At 40.7% G+C, this 19919-nt stretch overlaps 2 protein-coding genes across 21 annotated transcripts in view; one reads left to right on the plus strand and one right to left on the minus strand.

Annotated features, from left to right (window-relative positions):
- Positions 1-19919, minus strand: part of Cyt-b5-r (Cytochrome b5-related) — a 73007-nt gene that overhangs the window by 27462 nt on the left and 25626 nt on the right. Inside the window, exon 8 of one of the 3 annotated variants that reach the window (XM_071789213.1) lies at positions 13456-13674. The exons of 1 other annotated variant lie outside the window; for it this stretch is intronic. In XM_071789213.1, the coding sequence (XP_071645314.1) occupies positions 13566-13674 (109 nt within the window). In that variant the 3' untranslated portion in view covers positions 13456-13565. Of the gene's footprint in view, positions 1-13455; positions 13675-19919 lie in introns of those variants that run through there. One more of the 3 variants, XM_071789216.1, reaches the window with a different exon arrangement.
- The window catches only part of Mhc (myosin heavy chain), a 49702-nt gene that overhangs the window by 25562 nt on the left and 4221 nt on the right, over positions 1-19919 (plus strand). For 11 of the 18 annotated variants that reach the window (XM_071789203.1, XM_071789199.1, XM_071789201.1 and 8 more), the window contains exons 12-23: positions 1882-2061; positions 2421-2842; positions 4389-4506; positions 6452-6715; positions 9969-10178; positions 14769-15142; positions 15430-15658; positions 16249-16532; positions 17576-17654; positions 18173-18902; positions 19020-19381; positions 19513-19908. In XM_071789203.1, the coding sequence (XP_071645304.1) occupies positions 1882-2061; positions 2421-2842; positions 4389-4506; positions 6452-6715; positions 9969-10178; positions 14769-15142; positions 15430-15658; positions 16249-16532; positions 17576-17654; positions 18173-18902; positions 19020-19381; positions 19513-19908 (3648 nt within the window). Of the gene's footprint in view, positions 1-481; positions 653-1881; positions 2062-2420; positions 2843-3577; positions 3696-4388; positions 4507-5290; positions 5409-6451; positions 6716-9968; positions 10179-14768; positions 15143-15429; positions 15659-16248; positions 16533-17575; positions 17655-18172; positions 18903-19019; positions 19382-19512; positions 19909-19919 lie in introns of all 18 variants that reach the window. The other 7 variants (XM_071789206.1, XM_071789207.1, XM_071789205.1 and 4 more) reach the window with 3 other exon arrangements.

Raw genomic sequence — 19919 nt, forward strand, 5'->3', positions numbered from 1 at the left:
ACACGCTCGAAACATACTACGCTGAATGTGTTTCCTGTCTTGACTGTCTGCTCGATCGAACACTAACACCGTATCTTATCGTCACACTTTTACTCGAGCTCTTACTATCTTTTTTTACCTCTTGTTGCATCAGTCGAAAGGTGAAACAATTTGTCTACGCGATGGAATCCATACAATATTTAATTACATTTCTTTATCTAGATTACGTAATAAAAATTTCCATTTTCTCTGATCGATCGATCGATCGATTCAAATGATTTTGAATGCCGCCTTCGATTGCGCCGCGAGAGGTTTCAACTGATCGAAAGATCAAAGGACCCTCCGACTGGACACGGATGCTGTCCTGCCGATCACGCACCTCCTCGCTCTGTTTTCTTCACTGTTTTTCTCTCTTTCTGTTTCTTTTTCTCTTGCTCTCTCCCTCTCTTTTTCTCTCTTCGCCTGTGTGCCTGTGTGCATCGTGGTGCATGAACGAATGCAGTACAACGGCTTCGAGCAGCTCTGCATCAACTTCACCAACGAGAAACTGCAGCAGTACTTCAACCACCACATGTTCGTGCTCGAGCAGGAAGAGTACGAGCGCGAAGGTATCGTGTGGACCTTCATCGATTTCGGCATGGACTTGGAGCCGACGATCAATCTGATCGAGAAGGTAAAGGGACGGGTCCGCGCAGGACACGGACTCGATGTTCTGGATCACCCGGCTGTGATCCAGTAACGCAACGATTCGCAGCTTGAGTTTAGCTTGCCCGTTGAGTTCGCAACTGTATTGCCGATGTTGTGTGCTTCTCGCCAATATTGTGCTTCCTTGCCTGTGTGTGTACTTAATTACGTACGTATCATCGTTTTTACACGCCGTGGGTCTAACGCGTGAAAATTTTGGTCGCGGACTTTTCATTAGCTTAACTGTTTTTTATGTTAAGGAATAATCACTTTAAGATTTTTTTTTAATTTGACGCTGAAATAAAAAAACGAGCCTTTTAAGCAAATTCTTGTATTTCTCACGTTTAAATAAATTTAGTTAAAGTTTTTGTGTCTTTTTATTTAGATAAATTTTACTCTTTTTTTAAACAAAGAGTGTTTAAAATTATAATATTTTTGTATAAAATCTGGATTTTTTTATTTTAAATTGAATTTTGACACTCACGATTGAAAACTTACGCGGTGGACCCAGAACCCAGAATATCATGTACATTGCTCTAACTTGTAATGAGTGAAAGATCGATGTGTCGGAAAAGATAATTGCGCTTTCAAGATGTAGAATTTTACAGACAAAATTAAGTATCCGTGATGCGCAATAATCATTACCGAGACATTGCACCGGTAAATCCACATTGTAGAATTACAGATAACGCAGTACTAAGAGTAGCGTTGAGATTTTTCTTTTGTACGTAGTCTGCAAGATTAATTATTAATCGGCAATTAATTCATATGAATCTTGTATCACGCTCGAAAGTATAATTGATTAACCGTCGCAAAAGTAAAGGTACATTAATGGCACAATATCGAGCAATTAAGTATCAAGCAGTATCAAGCATCAGTATCAGGCAAATAACAAAGTATATCAACGAGGTATTTAGCACCTGTTTTCAGTAAAAGTTGGGGCACTAACGAGATTTGCTACGCGCGAAATATTTTGCAGACACTTTGTTCCGCATATCGAGAGAACGCCTCCATTTCTTTTTTTTTTTTACTGGTAGAACCTTGGCGCTGAGAATCAGTCTCGCGATTTAACAAGAAAAATGTTCACGTATAATTAACGGTGAGAAAGAAAATGACAATTATCTGTACTTGCGTAACGCTACTCTTGGAAAATGCGAAACTTGTCGAGACGTAACAGATCCTGATGCGTTCCTTTGTTTCTTTTTTTCCGCGACACAGCCTATGGGTATCCTCTCCATTCTTGAGGAAGAGTCTATGTTCCCCAAGGCCACCGACAAGACCTTCGAGGAGAAGCTGAACAACAACCATCTCGGCAAGAGTCCCAACTTCCTGAAGCCCAAGCCGCCCAAACCGGGCCAGCAAGCGGCCCACTTCGCTATCGGCCATTATGCTGGCAACGTACGAATCTCTTATCTTTATACAAAAAAAATGGCCTAACTTTTACAAAAAAATTAACACATTACCTTATTTTTAAGAAAACGTTAGAATTAATTTTTTGCTAAAAGAAGATAGTATTGATTTTATTTTTAGGCATACCTAATATATTAAGACTCCATTTACTTTACTTTGCACAAATAACATTAGCAGTTACATCATTTTAAAGGAGAAGAATATCTTTGCAAGAAATTAATTCTGTAAAATTTAAGAAGCTTAGTTTGACCTTCCAATAATTTTATTTATCAATTTTACTTATCGCACACGTAGATTCTCTATTATTCTTAAGAGGAGACAGAACTGAAAGTTTCTCCCGGTTTCAGGTACCGTACAACATCACCGGCTGGCTGGAGAAGAACAAGGACCCGCTGAACGACACGGTAGTCGATCAATTCAAGAAGTCCACTAACAAGCTGCTGGTGGAGATCTTCGCTGATCATCCCGGTCAGTCCGGTGACGCTGGTGGCGGCGGCGGCGGCGGCAAGGGCGGACGTGGCAAGAAGGGCGGTGGTTTCTCCACTGTGTCGTCCTCCTACAAGGAGCAGTTGAACAACCTGATGACTACCCTGCGTGCCACCCAACCCCACTTTGTCCGTTGTATCATCCCCAACGAATTGAAGCAGCCGGGTGTGATCGACTCCCATCTGGTCATGCATCAGCTCACCTGTAACGGTGTGCTTGAAGGCATCCGTATCTGTCGTAAAGGTTTCCCCAACAGAATGGTGTATCCTGATTTCAAGCTACGGTGAGAATCCTCTTTATCTTTCTTTTGCTATTATATAATTATATGTTTTTGGAAAATTGGAAAGTCGACGGCTCGAGGAATTAATTTTTTTTTTTAATGAGATTAATTTTTTTTAAGATGTCTTTGTTTTTTAGAAATTGAAAGTACAATCTGTAAGTTTTATTTGATATTTTATAAAAATTGTCTATTATCTCGATCTTCAAGCATTCGCAATAATTTATAGTTTACAGAAATCTGTGATGTCTGTCGAGTTCTTCTGAGTTTACTAGGCTCTAATTATTAAGAAAATTATTTTGTTACTTTTTTTTCATTATATCAGATTAATTTTTATATTATTACATCAACCTTACTATTAAATCTCATAATCGACGTAGCAAGTTTTTCTAGTCATTATACTATTTAATATTTTATTACCGATAACTTCTAATGCAATTATTTAATTTAATCAGCTTCTTTATTTCATAATGAACAGGATCAGTTGGAAATGACAGATTTCAGAATGCTACGGTACTAGAACAGTTATTTATTTGGAAAAATTTTTTTAAAATATTCAAAAAGATTGTCTTTTTATTTCTTTTCTCTTTTTCTGCATATATTTTTATAATTTCAATTTTTTGCGAAAAACGACATAACTTTTCCGACCCATTTCTTGCGCGAACGGGAGCGTCGGGAAGGATTATTCTCCTCAGATTCGACGCAAATAGTAACCGGATTTTTATGTTGTGTACCGTGTAGTTACATGATCCTAGCGCCGGCCATAATGGCGGCCCAAAGCGATCCCAAGGTCGCCGCGGCTAAGTGCTTCGAGGAGATCGGTCTCGATCCGGACAGCTATAGGATCGGTCACACCAAGGCTAGTTGACGTACTCTCGATAGGAATGGATTTGACAATTCCACCGTCCCATTGTTTCTAAACTAGTGGACTAGCCACTTTTCACACCCCACATTCGAGGAATTAGAGACAGATTTCTCCACGTGGATGATCCGGAGGTTCTTGTTCAGGAATCGCGACAAGAATATTTCTTCGACAAAATGCCAAATATCAATATTAAATTATATATTAATTTGTTGCCTCGTTGGATTTGAGATAGAATCTATGTATTTAAAAGTTATTTTTATAAATCAGGGAGATTTAAGGATGATCCACAATGGGATATTGGCTCGTGAATTCAGCACGTTGCCCCCCCCCCCCTCATAGAATGCAATATCAAATGTAAATATATTCGAATGTCATTCAGTTTTGCCCACCCCATGAGTCGTTTCGTAAAAACAGATATCCAACCAGATGTCCGAAATTTGTTGCTCGATTTTTTTTAAATACCCGATTAGATTAGAGGATCAGTCCCCCGAACAGTATTACACGCACGTGAAGTGGGCCCCGATTTTTCCTTTTAAAAATTGTATAAGATTTAGCGATCGAGGAGGAGCGAGAGCAGATCGAGAGACAGGAGGAAGTATAAATCTACGGATATTCGTGTCTGAAACACCCGTACTAATTAGTTTGCACGTTTGCCCCCGCCCCGTGTACCCCGATACCCCCCTCTAGGTACAAGATCCTGGCGCCCGCAGCGGTCGACAAGGCGAAGGAGCCCAAGGACGCGGCCGCGGCTGTTCTGGAATCCACCGGTCTCGACGCTGATATGTACCGTCTTGGACACACCAAGGCACGTTTTACCCCCCTTTTCCCCTGGCCGCAACTTTCGGTCTGGCTCCGGCCGACCGATGATCTTGCAACGCGGCTTTAAGCGCGATCGACGATGCTCGACGAGCGAGATCCTCGCCTTAGTTTCAGATTGTTTAAAATCTTTTCGTGGTAAAGTTAATACCTTAACGAGGCTTCCGTTGCTCGAACATCGTCGACGTAAGCGACTGTCTTTCTACTGTCGTTGATGTATGTACTTGAACCCTTGTTACGTCGATGCCCCTTAGCGACTGGGCGGTAGACATAAGTAACGCGTCTTAAAGCGCGAGTATTCGAGAGAATCAGTCTCAATAGACATTTAATTTTACAGCACTATCGCTTTTTTAATTTTTGGTGAAAATTATTTGTCTTGTGATGCTGTAGTTATGATTCCTTTTCTGTCAAGCTATCGCGGTTTCTTCTGGTTTTACAAATTTTTGGTAGCAAAAATGATTCTCCGAAGATCTCGCGTTTTAACTGACGCCTTACCTTGTACAAGATCGACATGAAGTGGATCTCCCGAATCAAAGTATCCTCGAAGGATACCACTCGTTACCCTTTGGACCTCCCTCCCCTCACTCCCTCCCCCTGATGTATTCTCGACAGCAGCGAGAAGTAATAATACGACAAACCTCTAACCTAGCGTGATGATTTTTTTCTGTCTGTTTTGTGAACACACACACACATCGTCAAATACCAATATGTATCCACCATCAACACACACCGAACCGCAAAACCCTTGACGGCACGGTCGGCCACGAACACAGATACAAAATTCTGTGCGCCAATGCCGTGCGAGAGCCTTGCGAGCCGCAAAAGGCCACCCAGATCATCCTGGACGCGATCAATTTGGAGAACGATCAGTACCGCATGGGTCACACCAAGGTATTGGACACCTGCTGTGGTCCACGTCGTGGCAGTAGTATCACGATGTGCAGCAAAAACGCTATCGCAGATTTGTCACAGACAGCGCGAAAGGTCTCGAAGACGTTCGCAGGATACGTCAAACGTCAACCGGCGGATATTCTGTGGACGTTTCCTGTGGAGCTTTCGCGTTGTTCTTACAGCGTCGACAATTTAGTCGCCAACATCAATACAAAGGAATAAAATTAAATACTTTAATTTTCTTGAATGATCTTGGACAAATTTCAAAAATGTTTAGATGACAAAAATCACAAATTCGAAGATTGAAGTAGGAATCGATTTTCAGATTCGAATCTTCCGGGTTTCTGGAATCCCGGAATATTCTGCAATACATTTTCCGAAAATACGCGACACGCTCTTTGTATATTTATATATTTACAATCTTCGAGCAGTCATACGAAAATGTTGGCCATTAAATGTCAAAGACGTCAATTTAACACCGCGCGGCTTCGGCGATTAACTGTTTACAGCCTCGTGCGAGCAAATTAATGACGAGCTATCATCAAACGCGCTAACAAAGGATACCTTTGCCAAATCAATTTTCAGCATGGTGTAATCCCTCGAGAAGTGTGAGGCAATCTCTGTCTACCTCCTATCGTCGAATAACGACCCTCTTTCCGAGCTAAAAGCGGCATGGAAGACCAGTTTATCGACGTTGAGTGATACGATGTACCGCGATTATCTTTTTAGTGATACCGTAAATTAAATAAAAATTAAATTAAACCATCCATAAACCTAAATTAATTATACATGTACGACAATTATATACATATAATTTTTAATCGTTAGTTTTTTTAACTTTGATTATTTGTATTATCTCTCGTCGGAGATATTTAAATTAATTATTATACTTATCTTTGAGTACTGCGAATTATGAATCGATCAGCGTCAATTTCATTATCACGTTCGATAATCGCGATAGATCTTAAAGATCTGTTACGGCAAGCGATTTCTCTCTCTCTCTCTCTCAATGTTTAATTCCTTCTTCGCTTCTGAAAAAATAGGTATTCTTCCGTGCCGGAGTTCTGGGTCAGATGGAGGAGCTTCGCGACGAGCGTCTCGGTAAGATCGTGTCCTGGATGCAAGCTTACATCAGGGGTTACCTGTCCCGTAAGGACTACAAGAAACTTCAGGAACAACGCTTGGCCCTCGTGGTCGTCCAGAGGAACTTGAGAAAGTACCTCCAACTCCGCACTTGGCCGTGGTGGAAGTTGTGGCAAAAGATCAAGCCTCTGCTCAACGTCACTCGCATCGAGGACGAGATGGCCGTAAGTGTCTCTTCGAGATCTTCAACACAAGTCATTTCGTTGATATAATTGTTAAAATAATTAAATTAATAATTCGATCTTTTCTCCAAATTTTTACAATTACTATTGTTTTTTTTATTTGATATTTTTATTAAATTATTTATCTGTTTAAGTGCAAAAATTAATATTAGAAAAATTAGAATTCTTTCTCTATACATATATAAAAAAAACACGCACAAAAATTCTTGTGATAAAGTTCTTTTTCTTTCTGTTTTTGAATCTTTTACAATTTTACATAACAGAGTAATTGTGATATATTTTTGAAAAATTTGGTATACTTAGCAGATATATTGTCAACAAATTAATTTATCTATTTTAAGCTTTAGGGGAATAAAATGTACGATTCTCGATCAGCACCTTGCGAATTGATTATAGCGAAAACAATACAAATTTTAGTACTGTTTATCTCAATTAAGCAGAGCAGAAATGTTATTTTTATTTTAAATTTCTGGATTATTCCTTAATTTTACTTGCTACAATTCTCAATTATATCTATATCTTGACTCTCGAATTAATTTAAACTTTATTTAATTTTTTTTTTTCAAGTATAATTTATAAAGTCCACTTGAGATCCACTTTGCATTTCAAGTGAACTTTACAAATTATATGCCTAATTCTGCAATTTTATTCTTTGACTATCTCTGACGATCAAATTATACTTCTCAAAGAAATCCTGAACTCGTGCATGTTGCAAAGTCGTAATGTTCGTTCCGCGAAAATCGAAAGCTCGCGAAAGGCCGCGGGAACTTGGCAAAATAAAGCTTTGACTTGACAGTGATTTACGACCTGGGCTTCGTGCTTAACAGTGCCGTCCGCACGAAATCGTCCGTGGAATTTGTTTCTTCTTTCGCGCGGACCGTAACGGCTCCAGTTTCCAGACGCGCACGTTTATTTATCCGCCGCCTGGTCTTTCCGTTTTCACGGTTTATTCGCGCACAAACTCACGACCAGCTTCAAATAGGAATTTTCACGAAATCGAAACTTTTCCCACATATTTTTTTTACTCTCGTAATACTTTCATAACTCGAATACGCCGTAACACTTTTGTTTTTAAATCCACATTTCTTCATTGAATTTATAACCGTCGAAATCTCCACACACCTTTGTCTTATTCATACATTTATCAAATTCGCAAAACTTAAAAAAAGAAATTCTGTTGAATTAATGAGAATGCGAATTAATTATGGCGTTAAATATTTAGATTTATGTTTCTTTAACAGATTTAAATCTACAAAATCCACGGTTTATTTTTCGTAATTTATTTATAAAATTTAATTTTGCAAATTGATCACTTTTTTAATACGTATGTTTATACAGAAAGCAAGTTTTATAAAATTTATATTAGCATGGTAGCAAAGGGTTTCACTCGATCTGGAAGAATTTGGAAAGAAGTCTCGCTCGACCCTTTTGGAACGCCGACGCTTCTAATTCTGTCAATCTCCCGACCCCTCCTCGCTCTCGAACTATCTATATTTTCGACTCTATAACTGAATTAACAAGGATTAGGAGAATCCGCGCACGCTCCCGTTCTCAAGTCCAGTTCACTGATACCGCTCTGGTGTTCCAAATTAGAAGCATAATAAAGGCAGCCGGCGGTGAATCAACGTTCGATCATGTTACCGAAGCCGCCTACTTATTAATAGACTCGGCTCTTCTGAAAAGGATCATACAATTATTCGTCCTTCAGAGAGACTCAGGAGACACGGTTGCTCACGTATTCTTCGAATCGCGCTCCGTCTTCTCCGGAATGCTGGCGCTTCTAATTTCGTCTACTCGTTTTTACGTCATAATACCGTCACTTAACTGCTGAATCATTAATACGAGATGCAGCAACGAAATATAATATTTGGCCCGAAGGTTTTCTTGAAGAAATTTAATATCAATCTCAAGTTTCTTTACTCTCGTTGAACTCTTACTAAAACAGTAAAAAGAGTTAGCTTTGTATTGTCGACTATTATTATGAATTGTTTTATAATAGTATTACTAAATAATTTTATTCTTTAATTTTCTTTTTCTATTCTATTAGTTCTATTTTTCATAGTTGAACTTAAGTTGCATCTCTATTTTTATAGAGATATTATTTATATATTATATATGTATAAATTCATATGTTATTTGTGACAAAAATAACAAAATTTTCGTTACAGTTACACTTTTCCAAAAATAGAACTTTCAGTTCTAGATATAATATGTATTTGTGATAAAATCTAATTAAAGAAATAGAGATGACTAAGAAAAAGAAGAGAGTACGTTATCACAGACTTAAAAAAAATTTCTAGTTTACATCACCAAAGTCTCTCCGTTCGCTTCGATATATCTCCACAGATATTCGCTCACTCGAGCGAATCTCTTTGCGATCCACTTATCCACTTTGCACCTTCTGGAGCCGCCAAAAAGGGGGTGGCGATTACTGGAGAGAGACAGAGAGAGAGAGAGAGGGCGGCCCTTCCGGATCGCTTCTAATTTCGGCCAAGACCGGCCCCCCTCCGCGGACATAAACCGCTCTCCGGCTTCTCTGCTCTCACCCCCCTTGAAATGTAGTATCGGATCGGTTATAAATATTTTTACACGTACAGTGGCGAAGCGCCACTGGAGTGGGGACGCCCACGATCAAGATCGCCGCGGCTCGCTCCTTACTGGCTGCCGGAAACGGGCACGGGTAGAGGGACCACGGGCACGGGTAGAAAAGTTGGGCTTCAACCGAATCCGGGACCAGTTGGACCCGCGACCTCGCGCCGACCCCTTCGAAATTACGCGAACCCGTCCGACGAACAAAAGAGGGAGAAGCCTCGCCCTCGTACCCCGTACCACGCATCATATTCACGCGGGTGTTCGAAGCCTCTCTTCGATATCTCGAGACGTAAGTAGGGACCGGTCGTACCCCCGAGTCCCGCGCGCTGTTTCCTTCGTCATCGAGCTGTCGACCCCCTTAAAGTTTGAAGCTTTTCGTGAACCCTTCGTACCCTCCTTCGACCGATTCTCCTTCTCTCTCTCTCTCTCTCTCTCTCTCTCTCTCTCTCTCTCTCTCCCTTGAAAAATCCCCAACCCCGCGGGTACCTACGAGAAAAAGAATCGAAATCGAGTGCATTCCTCGCGCGTGTATCCCTCGGTATTTCTCCGAGGGTGATCAATAATGGGCGACTCGGTGCTGATCGAGAATCCGACCCCGCTGGTGAACGGCGGCAGGCTCGAAGGTGAAATGGCCTCGTTACAGGCGCTGGAAGAGAAAGCCAGGAAGGCGCAGGAAGCCTTCGAGAAGGAGGAGAAGCTGCGCAAAGAGTTGGAGGACCTGAACGCCAAGCTCCTCAGCGAGAAGACCAATCTACTGCGCCAGTTGGAGGGTGAGAAGAGCGGACTATCCGAGTACCAGGAGAAAGCTCTGAAACTAGCCGCGCAAAAGGCCGACCTCGAATCACAGCTCCAGGTGAGACTTTTATTCAAGTCAATATTTTTTAATAACAAATTTTTTAACGACAATTATTATTAAATGATCAAACCTTGAGAATTTTTGCTATTGAAATTTATTAGCATCAAGTTGTCACGAGAAGCTATCTCTGCTAAAGCTTATTAGGTTAAATTATTGCGAACTTAAAAATCTTTTCCTCTAAAATTGATTAGTATTTATTATCTTAAATTTTTATATTAAAAGTTTGCTTTGTATAAAATGTTGACTTATATCCAAAAGAGATTAAAAAGCTTTCAGAATAATAGCGGTTTAAATGCGCGATATTTTCAGCTCTTTTAATCTTGCCTATTGTAATCTTCGATAGCCAATTAAAAACTTAATTAACTAAAATTTATTATTCAAAAAGATTTATGATAAAGAGGATTATATTGTTGGATTAAAAATAATGACATTAATTTTATTTTTGTTATTATTGAAGAAGATGGTAGAATCGTAATTACCCGAGAATGAAACGCTAGTATTGAAAAAATTTTTCACCAAATCATCATAAAAATTGCGATATGAAATTATTTTCGATTATTTGGCGCAAGCCGCAGTCACTCAACTGCGAAGGGCAGAAAGTAATATAATTAGCGGCGTAATTAGCACAGTGGCGCAAGTCGCGCGCGGATCGATGTCGAAGGGCGAAATGCTATATAATTAGAATCATCACTCATAGAACTATAATTTGTCGCTATATAACATTTATTAATCATGTTTAACTAAACTTCTGAATTAAATTAAAATGTATTAAATATCTAAAAAAAATGTATTAATATATCAAGTATTAATATATTAATAGTAACTTTTGACAAAATATAACATTAAAATAAGCGTAACAAGTAGAAAAGTTCTCAACAGCAGAATTTTAAAACTTCGTTTACTTTGAGAGAAATTTAAAAAAATTTAGATTGAGATCTTTCTCATCGTTAAAGTTATGTCACGTCGCGAATCGATCGCAATTTTTCAACAGTGAAAGAACTTTTTGCGAGAAGAGAAAGAAGGAGAGCGATTTGGGGGGGGAGGGGGAAGGAATCACATTTTACGTGATTTAAATCGGCTCGAGTTACGCGCGGCGCGCGATTTTGCAAGCTCGCGAGCGCGACAAAGTAGCGAAGGCGCGGAATTAGTCAGACGCGCTATTTTTCTTCGAGCCGAGCGTGGCGAGCGCGGACGACAACTCATCCGGTTACGCGGTCGACGCTTATATGTTCGGTCATATTTCGCTGCTAAAATTACGGTGCATACCCCGTTACGCGCAACCTTGTTACATCTTTCCCCGATTTCACCCACGGATGATGTTTTCCGAGGGACTCCAGCCGCCGCGCGTTGCTTCTCGGCATGTTTTTTTGTGCTTCTTCAAGGAGAAGCATTTAACATTTTCTGAGAACGACATGGTTATGAGCTAATAAACAATTTTAACATATGGATAAATTCTTTCTATTTTAAAGTTTATTTATAAGATTTACTCAAAATTGTTAAAAAAGAGAGAAAAAAATATCTCCAGGTCCGTCTAAGAGAATGCAGATTTCTTGTGCAAGAAATAACTAGCAGCTTTGAACATGACCTATCATAATTAATTGTGCCAAAAAAATTATTATCAAGATATTATTAATAAGAGTTTTATTATTATTTTTTTATCCCTCGTACTTTTATTCGATGGAAAATTTACGATAAAATCCAGATGTTTTTTATTTTTGAACAATTAGAGCTCCCCCCCATGTGTCCAATAAAATATCCAATAATAATTTTGCGACTGTTTTACGATCGTCTCATTTATTTACAATTTTTTCAAGGATCTCTTCAAAGTTGCTCTTTTCTCGTAACAGCTCTAAAATTTTTTTCAAAATTACGTTACTGACTCGATTTTCTCAAAATTTTCTCGCATTTATTCTATACGATCGCCGTATTTCTCCAATTGTTCCCGCCCGTCGTAAATACTCGCCGGAGAAATCTGAGAGTCTTCGAAATTCTGGACGATCGCATCAGCATGGTGAACACCAGTATTTTTATCCGGTTGTTAAGCACGCGCAGAAACACGCGCTGGAGAAAAGGCAACGGTAATAACTTCTCGAAGGCGTCGCGCTCGCAGAAAATAGACGAGTCGTGATCGCGACTAGAATTCCAGATTTCCTCTGTCTCCCACTCTCTTTCTCTCTCTCTCTCTCTCTCTCTCTCTCTCTCTCTCTCTCTCTCTCTCTCTCTCTCTCTCTTTTTCTTTTTAACTGGATTCCAAACTGACTATTTTTAACAGTACCTTTTAAACATCCACTTAGAACCACGGCTACTACATAGTCATCCCCTATCATCGCAGCGCCCGTCATCGGCTCGTAATGTCTACCGTTCCTTGTTTTCCAACAAACAACTTGATACTCCAGCTTGATAGAATTAGAATAGAAATGACGATTAAATAAAATATGCGACGTACTAAAGAATCAAATATAAAAAATGTTTATTAAATAAGAAAGATGAGTTCTAAATTAGCTAGTTGTTGATTGGGGGAATATAAAAAGCAATATTATGTAGTAATGTGATAACGTGTTGGTAAATCACTTTGCATCAAATTAAATTATAATTTATTGGACAAATGTAACGGTGAAATAATCGCTATCTTAAATTTTTCTTAAAAAAACTATTAAAAGTGTTCAGTATTTGCGATTTTTAATACTTATTGAAGAATTTGCTTGATTCATTAGTCGTACCGAGCCTTTGGCAGTTGGCTAATATTCTGCATTTATTTATAATTAATTTTGTTTTATTCTTGTTTTATCCGATTTCTGTTTTGCTTTTCATTATTTTTTACTTACGCACTTTAGATTATTATTGTAATTGCCCTAATTATAGTTGTTATGTCTTCGATTTATCTTTCAAATCGTTGTAGCCATTAAGAGCGGCTCTTTTAGTTCGTTAAGCGAGCTTAATATCGCGATCGCGAGGTGCGCCTATTAAAAGCTTTCGCATCGAGTGCATCGCGATTGGCCCGGTCGGTGTCGAGGGCGATCCTCTCATGATTAAAGGCGGCCGGAAGACTACGGCCGGCTTCGACGTTAAACGCCACCATTTACGGTCAGGCGATGTAGGAAGAAGGAAGAAGGAAAGAGAACGGGAGACAAAAAGAAAGAAAAAAAGAGGAGAGAGAATGAGAGAACGAGAGAGGGCAACGGCAACAAATTTAGCAGATCCCAGATTCCAGGTTATTAAAAGTGGGCGGCGGTTTTAAGCTCGCTGGAGCGGAGGCGAGAGAAAACGAAGGAGGTAACAGGTGTAGGGTATATTTATATGCCGTCATATGCTGCGTGCATGCGCATGCAGGCAGGCAGGCGTGCGTCATAATCATACAGCCGTATCTCCTTCGCGGCCTCTTCATCATCGTCGACGAGACCATGTCGTTTCTTCGCTGTCGCCACCGATTTTTCCTCCTCGTCTTTCCACCTGCCCGGGATATGGTTCCGGTGCACTGAACCAGATCATCTTACTTGGAAAGAGAAACAGAGAGAGAAAGAGATGATTCTGGTTTCCATAACGTTGATCTATCTATCTATCTATCTATCTCCCTCTTTTTCCTCTTATCTATTTCGCGAATGTTTTGTTTTCTTGAAAATTTGTTATTTGTTTTAATATTCTTTGAATATCGATTGATAACAAGATTGACTTGAGCATTGTTGTACTCTTCTTTCTTTCATGTCTTTCTTGTTTAGTTTCTCACGGAGTATCTCTTTCGAATTTTTTAAAATACTCCGATAAAGAGTTCCGCGGAAATTCCGAACTTTCCTGCCGGCAAATATAGACTCCGGTCGCCGAATCCAAACGGAACGCGCGATGAAGAGATAAACGTGATGAACGGAAAGATTGATCGCGCCGGCCGGGCGAGATGTTGTGCCAATATTTTTTGCCCCCGCATTAACTAATATTAGGCGCCCATGGGTATGGGCCGTCTCGTAATTGTGCGTCAATGCCAATTAATCGCGTGGCCGTGCAGAGAGGAAAAGAGATGCGTTCGACATTCTCGACGAGGGACTTGGCGCACGCCAAAGGATACTCCAGCGAGAGATAAATTCCATGTGCAGACCTGTCATCGACCCAAATACCTCTTCGGCAAACAAGATTCCGGAGATTATGTCATTTTAAAAAAGTAGATAAACTAACTGCCGAGCTACAGTTTAAATCGCCCGCAGAGCTGTTACTACAATTATCTCATGACTCATAAACGGGATACTAAATGAAGTAATATATCGAATATATATGATAAAATAATATATGAAAATAGAATATTAAAAATAGATGCGGCAATATTAATGTTAAAACAAATATATAGGTAAAATAAAATATAGAATTCTGAGCTTGGAACAGAATAATGAAATAAAAAATAATGGAAGTAATAGATATAATATTAAAAATAATAAACATAATTTGGTAATACTATAATAAAATCTCGACAAAAATATCGACAAATAATTAAAATTCTTAAATTTATGAATGTATGCACATAATTATCTAATGATAATTAATACGCTCTATTATATATTCAAAGAAACATTGTCGATACTTATCCAAATACTTCTCACATAGGATATCAGCGACAGATTTAAGGAAGAGGAAGACGCGAGGAACAATCTCTTCCAGACCAAGAAGAAACTCGAGCAAGAAGTATCCGGCTTGAAGAAGGATATCGAGGATCTCGAATTGAACTTGCAGAAGTCCGAGCAGGATAAGGCGACAAAAGACCATCAAATCAGAAACCTAAACGACGAGATCGCCCACCAGGACGAGCTCATCAATAAGCTCAATAAGGAAAAGAAGAACCAGGGCGAGGTCAATCAGAAGACCGGCGAGGAGCTCCAGGCTGCTGAGGACAAAGTCAACCACCTTAACAAGGTCAAGCTTAAGCTCGAGCAGACCCTCGACGAGCTTGAGGACTCTCTCGAGCGTGAAAAGAAGTCACGGTAAGGAAATTCGATGCGTTTGATTATCTAAGATTATATAATTTGACCATGCAAGATTAAGATTCAAGAATCGCAGTTATTCAATTATAATTCTTTCAAATTCTTTAATTTCTTCTTGAGTTTCTTTCTCGGGAAAGAAAACTAAAAATGGATTAAAAATAGATTAATTTAAGTAATAAAATTTTTTCGAAATTAATTCTATATAATAGTATAAAATATTTTTATAGAACGAAGATGAAATACTGTAGCGAGGATACTTATGCAACATGTTAAAATCTAATTTGCAGTGCCGACGTAGAGAAGGCGAAGAGAAAGGTGGAGGGTGATCTGAAGCTCACACAGGAAGCCGTTGCCGATCTCGAGAGAAACAAGAAGGAACTCGAACAGACTATCCAACGCAAAGACAAGGAACTCTCGTCCCTAACTGCCAAACTTGAGGATGAGCAATCCTTAGTCGGTAAACTACAGAAACAGATTAAGGAGCTGCAGGCCCGCATCGAGGAACTCGAAGAAGAGGTTTGTATAAAAAAATTAATCAAGAAAATGTGTTTTTCCCAAAGTTTTCAGCCTTAAAAAGGAAAAAAGTATAAAAATATTTTAATCTGTTAAATATTTTTAAATGGATGTTATTGAATAGTATATTGTGCACCAAGGGGTGAAAGTAGCGTTTTTCAGACGAGTGTGAAGTTTGCCGCCCGAGCCGAAGGCGAGGTCGGCAAATCACACGAGTCTGAAAAAGCTTTCGCCCCGAGGTGCACACGATATTTTTCACAATATCTTTATGGAAAGTTCGACCTCCATGCCTAGAGAGAGGCGAGAGTGGCCATTTCACGCCAGGACGGCATAGCGGGACGAAAGTAACCACTTTCCCTAGAGAGGAAAGTGGTTACTTTCATCCCGCTAATGCCGTCCTGGCGTGAAATTGGCCACTTTCGCCCCTCTCTACAGGCATGGAAAGTCGAACTTTCCGTGGAGGTGTTGTGAAAATTATTTTTCAGAATTGATTAAGAGACGTTAATTAGAATTCGATTATAAAAGTATGTTTATTGCTGTCTTATGCTCTTTTATGTGATGATAAAATGACAATGTGCATTTCCTTCTTCAAGATCGAGGCGGAACGCGGCGGACGCGCCAAGGCCGAGAAGCAACGTAGCGATCTCGCCCGCGAGCTCGAGGAGCTCGGTGAACGTCTGGAGGAGGCCGGTGGTGCCACTTCCGCTCAGATCGAGCTGAACAAGAAGCGAGAGGCTGAACTCAGCAAACTCCGCAGGGACCTCGAGGAGGCCAACATCCAGCATGAGTCCTCGCTGGCCATTCTGCGCAAGAAGCACAACGATGCCGTGGCCGAGATGGGCGAACAAATCGACACTCTCAATAAACTTAAGGCTAGGTGAGTTTGCCAGGCTGATTTTCTTTTTTTCAATAAAAAAAATATGAATAAAAAAAAAGAATTATTTCTTTTTTTCAATTTAATATTGAAAAGAAGATAGGGGATAAAGCGGTTTGAAAATTTTGTTAAGAATTGCTATAAAAAGCTTGAACTCTTTGACAATTAGTAGAAAATTTAGCACACGGTCGCCGAAGACAAATAATTTTACGACGCTAAGATATATAGATTTGGCAAGATCGGCAATTAGATATAAATTTCGATTTTTCGGTATAAATGGACTATTAGACTTTTGTTGAAAAAAAAAAGAAGATGGAAAAGCAGCGGGATTATAATATAATATTTTAATAGAGCCGAAAAGGGCCGACACGACATCCACGCTGAGCTGAACAATTCGCGCGCTCTTGTGGATCAGATTTCCCGGGAGAAGGTACTTGAAAAAGAAAAAGAGGAATGACAGGAGTGTTTCTTTCATCTCGTGCATCTTTCAAACGTAGTTTCGAAACCCTGTGCGCTGTTAATACCCTTCGATAATCCTTTCGATTTGTAAAAACACATGTGATTACCAGAATGAAGTTACTCCCCGAAGAGATATAATATATTGTGCAATGTCGAATCTTATTGCTCGAATTGTTATGTTGTGTCATGAATGCTGGATTAAATATCCTTTTTTCCCCTCGTCAATTTTGCGTTGCAAGAGAAATTGATTAATATTCTCTACTTTTAAAAATATTTAATCAAATAAAAATATGCGTATTATTACATTTTAATTAATTTTTTTAATTCGGATTGAATTAATTGAATTTCAATTCCCTACTTTAATTCAATTTTGAGGTAAAGGTAAATTCCGTATAATGATTATTTATATTATTTCTTATTTATCTCTTTGCCAATTAAGTTACTTATATTCCACTGACTGCGTGAAAAAATAATCATGAATTGCGAGGTAGTTTAATCCGGCATTCCGGAATGCAAACCAAACAATATCATCATTCGTGCCATCGTCATTCATCTGTAATCCCTTCACTGTTTCCGTGTCCGATCAGGGTTGAGAAGGAGAAGGTGCAGTACTATAGCGAGTTGAACGACTTGCGCACGTCCTGCGACCACCTGAGCAACGAGAAGGTAAGGCCGGTCCACACGTTAACAATACCCGGATTAACGCGACTAACAGCTTCCGCTAGGTGCAGAGACGCAGAAACAGATCTATGGATTGTCTCCCCTCTCTCCCCAGAATTATTCACGAATTATTTATCTGACGTGTGAGTCGATAATCCCTGCTTGCTCAGCATCGCTTTCGTATGTGTGCGTTATTAAGTGACTGGAGCTCGCTTTTCGACGATTTCTTCTTAATGCGTTATTGTGATTGAGAAATTAAAATAAGAAGCTTTAGAGACACGGAAGCTACACTTCTTGTGTAGTCTAAAGCCATTTAGCCATTTCTGTCTATTTTATCTTGAATTATTTAATCCGTATAGTGTTGCGTTTCCCTTAAATCCACGTTGAAGTTGCGTATTTAAAGTATTTGAAGAGAATGATATTATTTTTACATTTTTAATTATAATTATCTAAAGGCGAGCTCAGACTACAAAGATACCTGCATTGATCTAAAATCGATTGATATAATGTTCTTCGAAATTCAGGCCGCCCAAGAGAAAATCGTCAAGCAGCTGCAGCACCAGCTGAACGAGACCCAAGGCAAACTTGAAGAAGTAAACCGCACTTTGAACGACTTCGATGCCGCGAAGAAGAAATTGTCGATCGAGAACAGCGACCTGTTGCGCCAACTGGAAGAAGCTGAATCGCAGGTCAGCCAGCTGTCCAAGATCAAGATCTCGCTCACCACGCAATTGGAAGACACGAAGAGGCTCGCGGACGAGGAGTCGCGCGAGCGCGCCACTCTGCTCGGCAAGTTCCGCAATCTGGAGCACGATCTGGACAACATTCGCGAGCAAGTGGAGGAGGAGGCTGAGGGTAAGGCCGATCTTCAGCGTCAGCTCAGCAAGGCCAACGCCGAGGCGCAACTCTGGCGCACCAAGTACGAGTCCGAGGGTGTCGCCCGGGCTGAAGAGCTCGAGGAAGCGAAGAGGAAGCTGCAGGCCAGGTTGGCCGAGGCCGAGGAGACCATCGAGTCTCTCAACCAGAAGGTCATTGCTCTGGAGAAGACCAAACAGCGGCTGTCCACCGAGGTGGAGGACCTGCAAATCGAAGTGGATCGCGCAACCGCCATCGCCAACGCTGCCGAAAAGAAACAGAAGGCCTTCGACAAGATCATTGGCGAATGGAAGCTCAAAGTCGACGATCTCGCCGCCGAGTTGGACGCCAGTCAAAAGGAGTGCCGCAACTACAGCACCGAACTCTTCAGGCTCAGAGGTAAAAAGAAATAAATTAATTTTTTTAGTTTTACGCTTTATGCTTGTTGGGGTGTAAATTATTATACTATTATTAATTATATCATTGATTTATAATTATCGATGTTTGATTAATCAGGCGCGTACGAGGAAGGCCAGGAACAGCTGGAGGCAGTGCGTCGCGAGAACAAGAACCTTGCCGACGAGGTGAAGGATCTGTTGGACCAGATTGGCGAGGGTGGCCGCAACATTCACGAGATCGAGAAGGCCAGGAAGCGCCTGGAGGCTGAAAAGGACGAGCTTCAGGCAGCCCTGGAGGAGGCCGAAGCCGCTCTCGAGCAGGAGGAGAACAAGGTGCTGCGCAGCCAGCTCGAGCTCAGCCAAGTCAGACAGGAGATTGATCGCCGCATCCAAGAGAAGGAAGAGGAATTCGAAAACACCAGGAAGAACCACCAGCGTGCTCTTGACTCTATGCAAGCCTCCCTCGAAGCAGAGGCCAAGGTGAGCGTGGCGTATTTCTGGAAAATCTATTTCCTCATTCTCGAAATTGCTGGACAACAATTGTATACAAACAATAAGTTACAATAATAAATTAGGACACGTCTGATCTTGGGATATAATTTGATTTTCAGGGTAAAGCTGAGGCGCTGCGCATGAAGAAGAAGCTGGAGGCGGACATCAACGAGCTGGAGATCGCGCTGGACCACGCGAACAAAGCGAACGCCGAGGCACAGAAGAACATCAAACGATACCAGCAGCAGCTGAAGGACGTGCAGACCGCGCTCGAGGAGGAGCAGAGAGCGCGCGACGAGGCCCGGGAACTCCTCGGCATCTCAGAGCGCCGCGCTAACGCTCTGCAGAATGAGCTCGAGGAGAGCCGCACTCTCCTGGAACAGGCGGACCGCGGTCGTCGCCAGGCCGAGCAGGAACTCGCCGACTGCCACGAACAGCTGAACGAACTGAGCGCCCAGAACGCGTCCATTTCCGGCGCCAAGAGGAAACTTGAGGCCGAACTGCAGACCCTCCACGTGAGTATCGA

The sequence above is a fragment of the Temnothorax longispinosus genome, chromosome 9 (assembly GCF_030848805.1).
Source record: "Temnothorax longispinosus isolate EJ_2023e chromosome 9, Tlon_JGU_v1, whole genome shotgun sequence".
Lineage (NCBI taxonomy): Eukaryota > Metazoa > Arthropoda > Insecta > Hymenoptera > Formicidae > Temnothorax > Temnothorax longispinosus.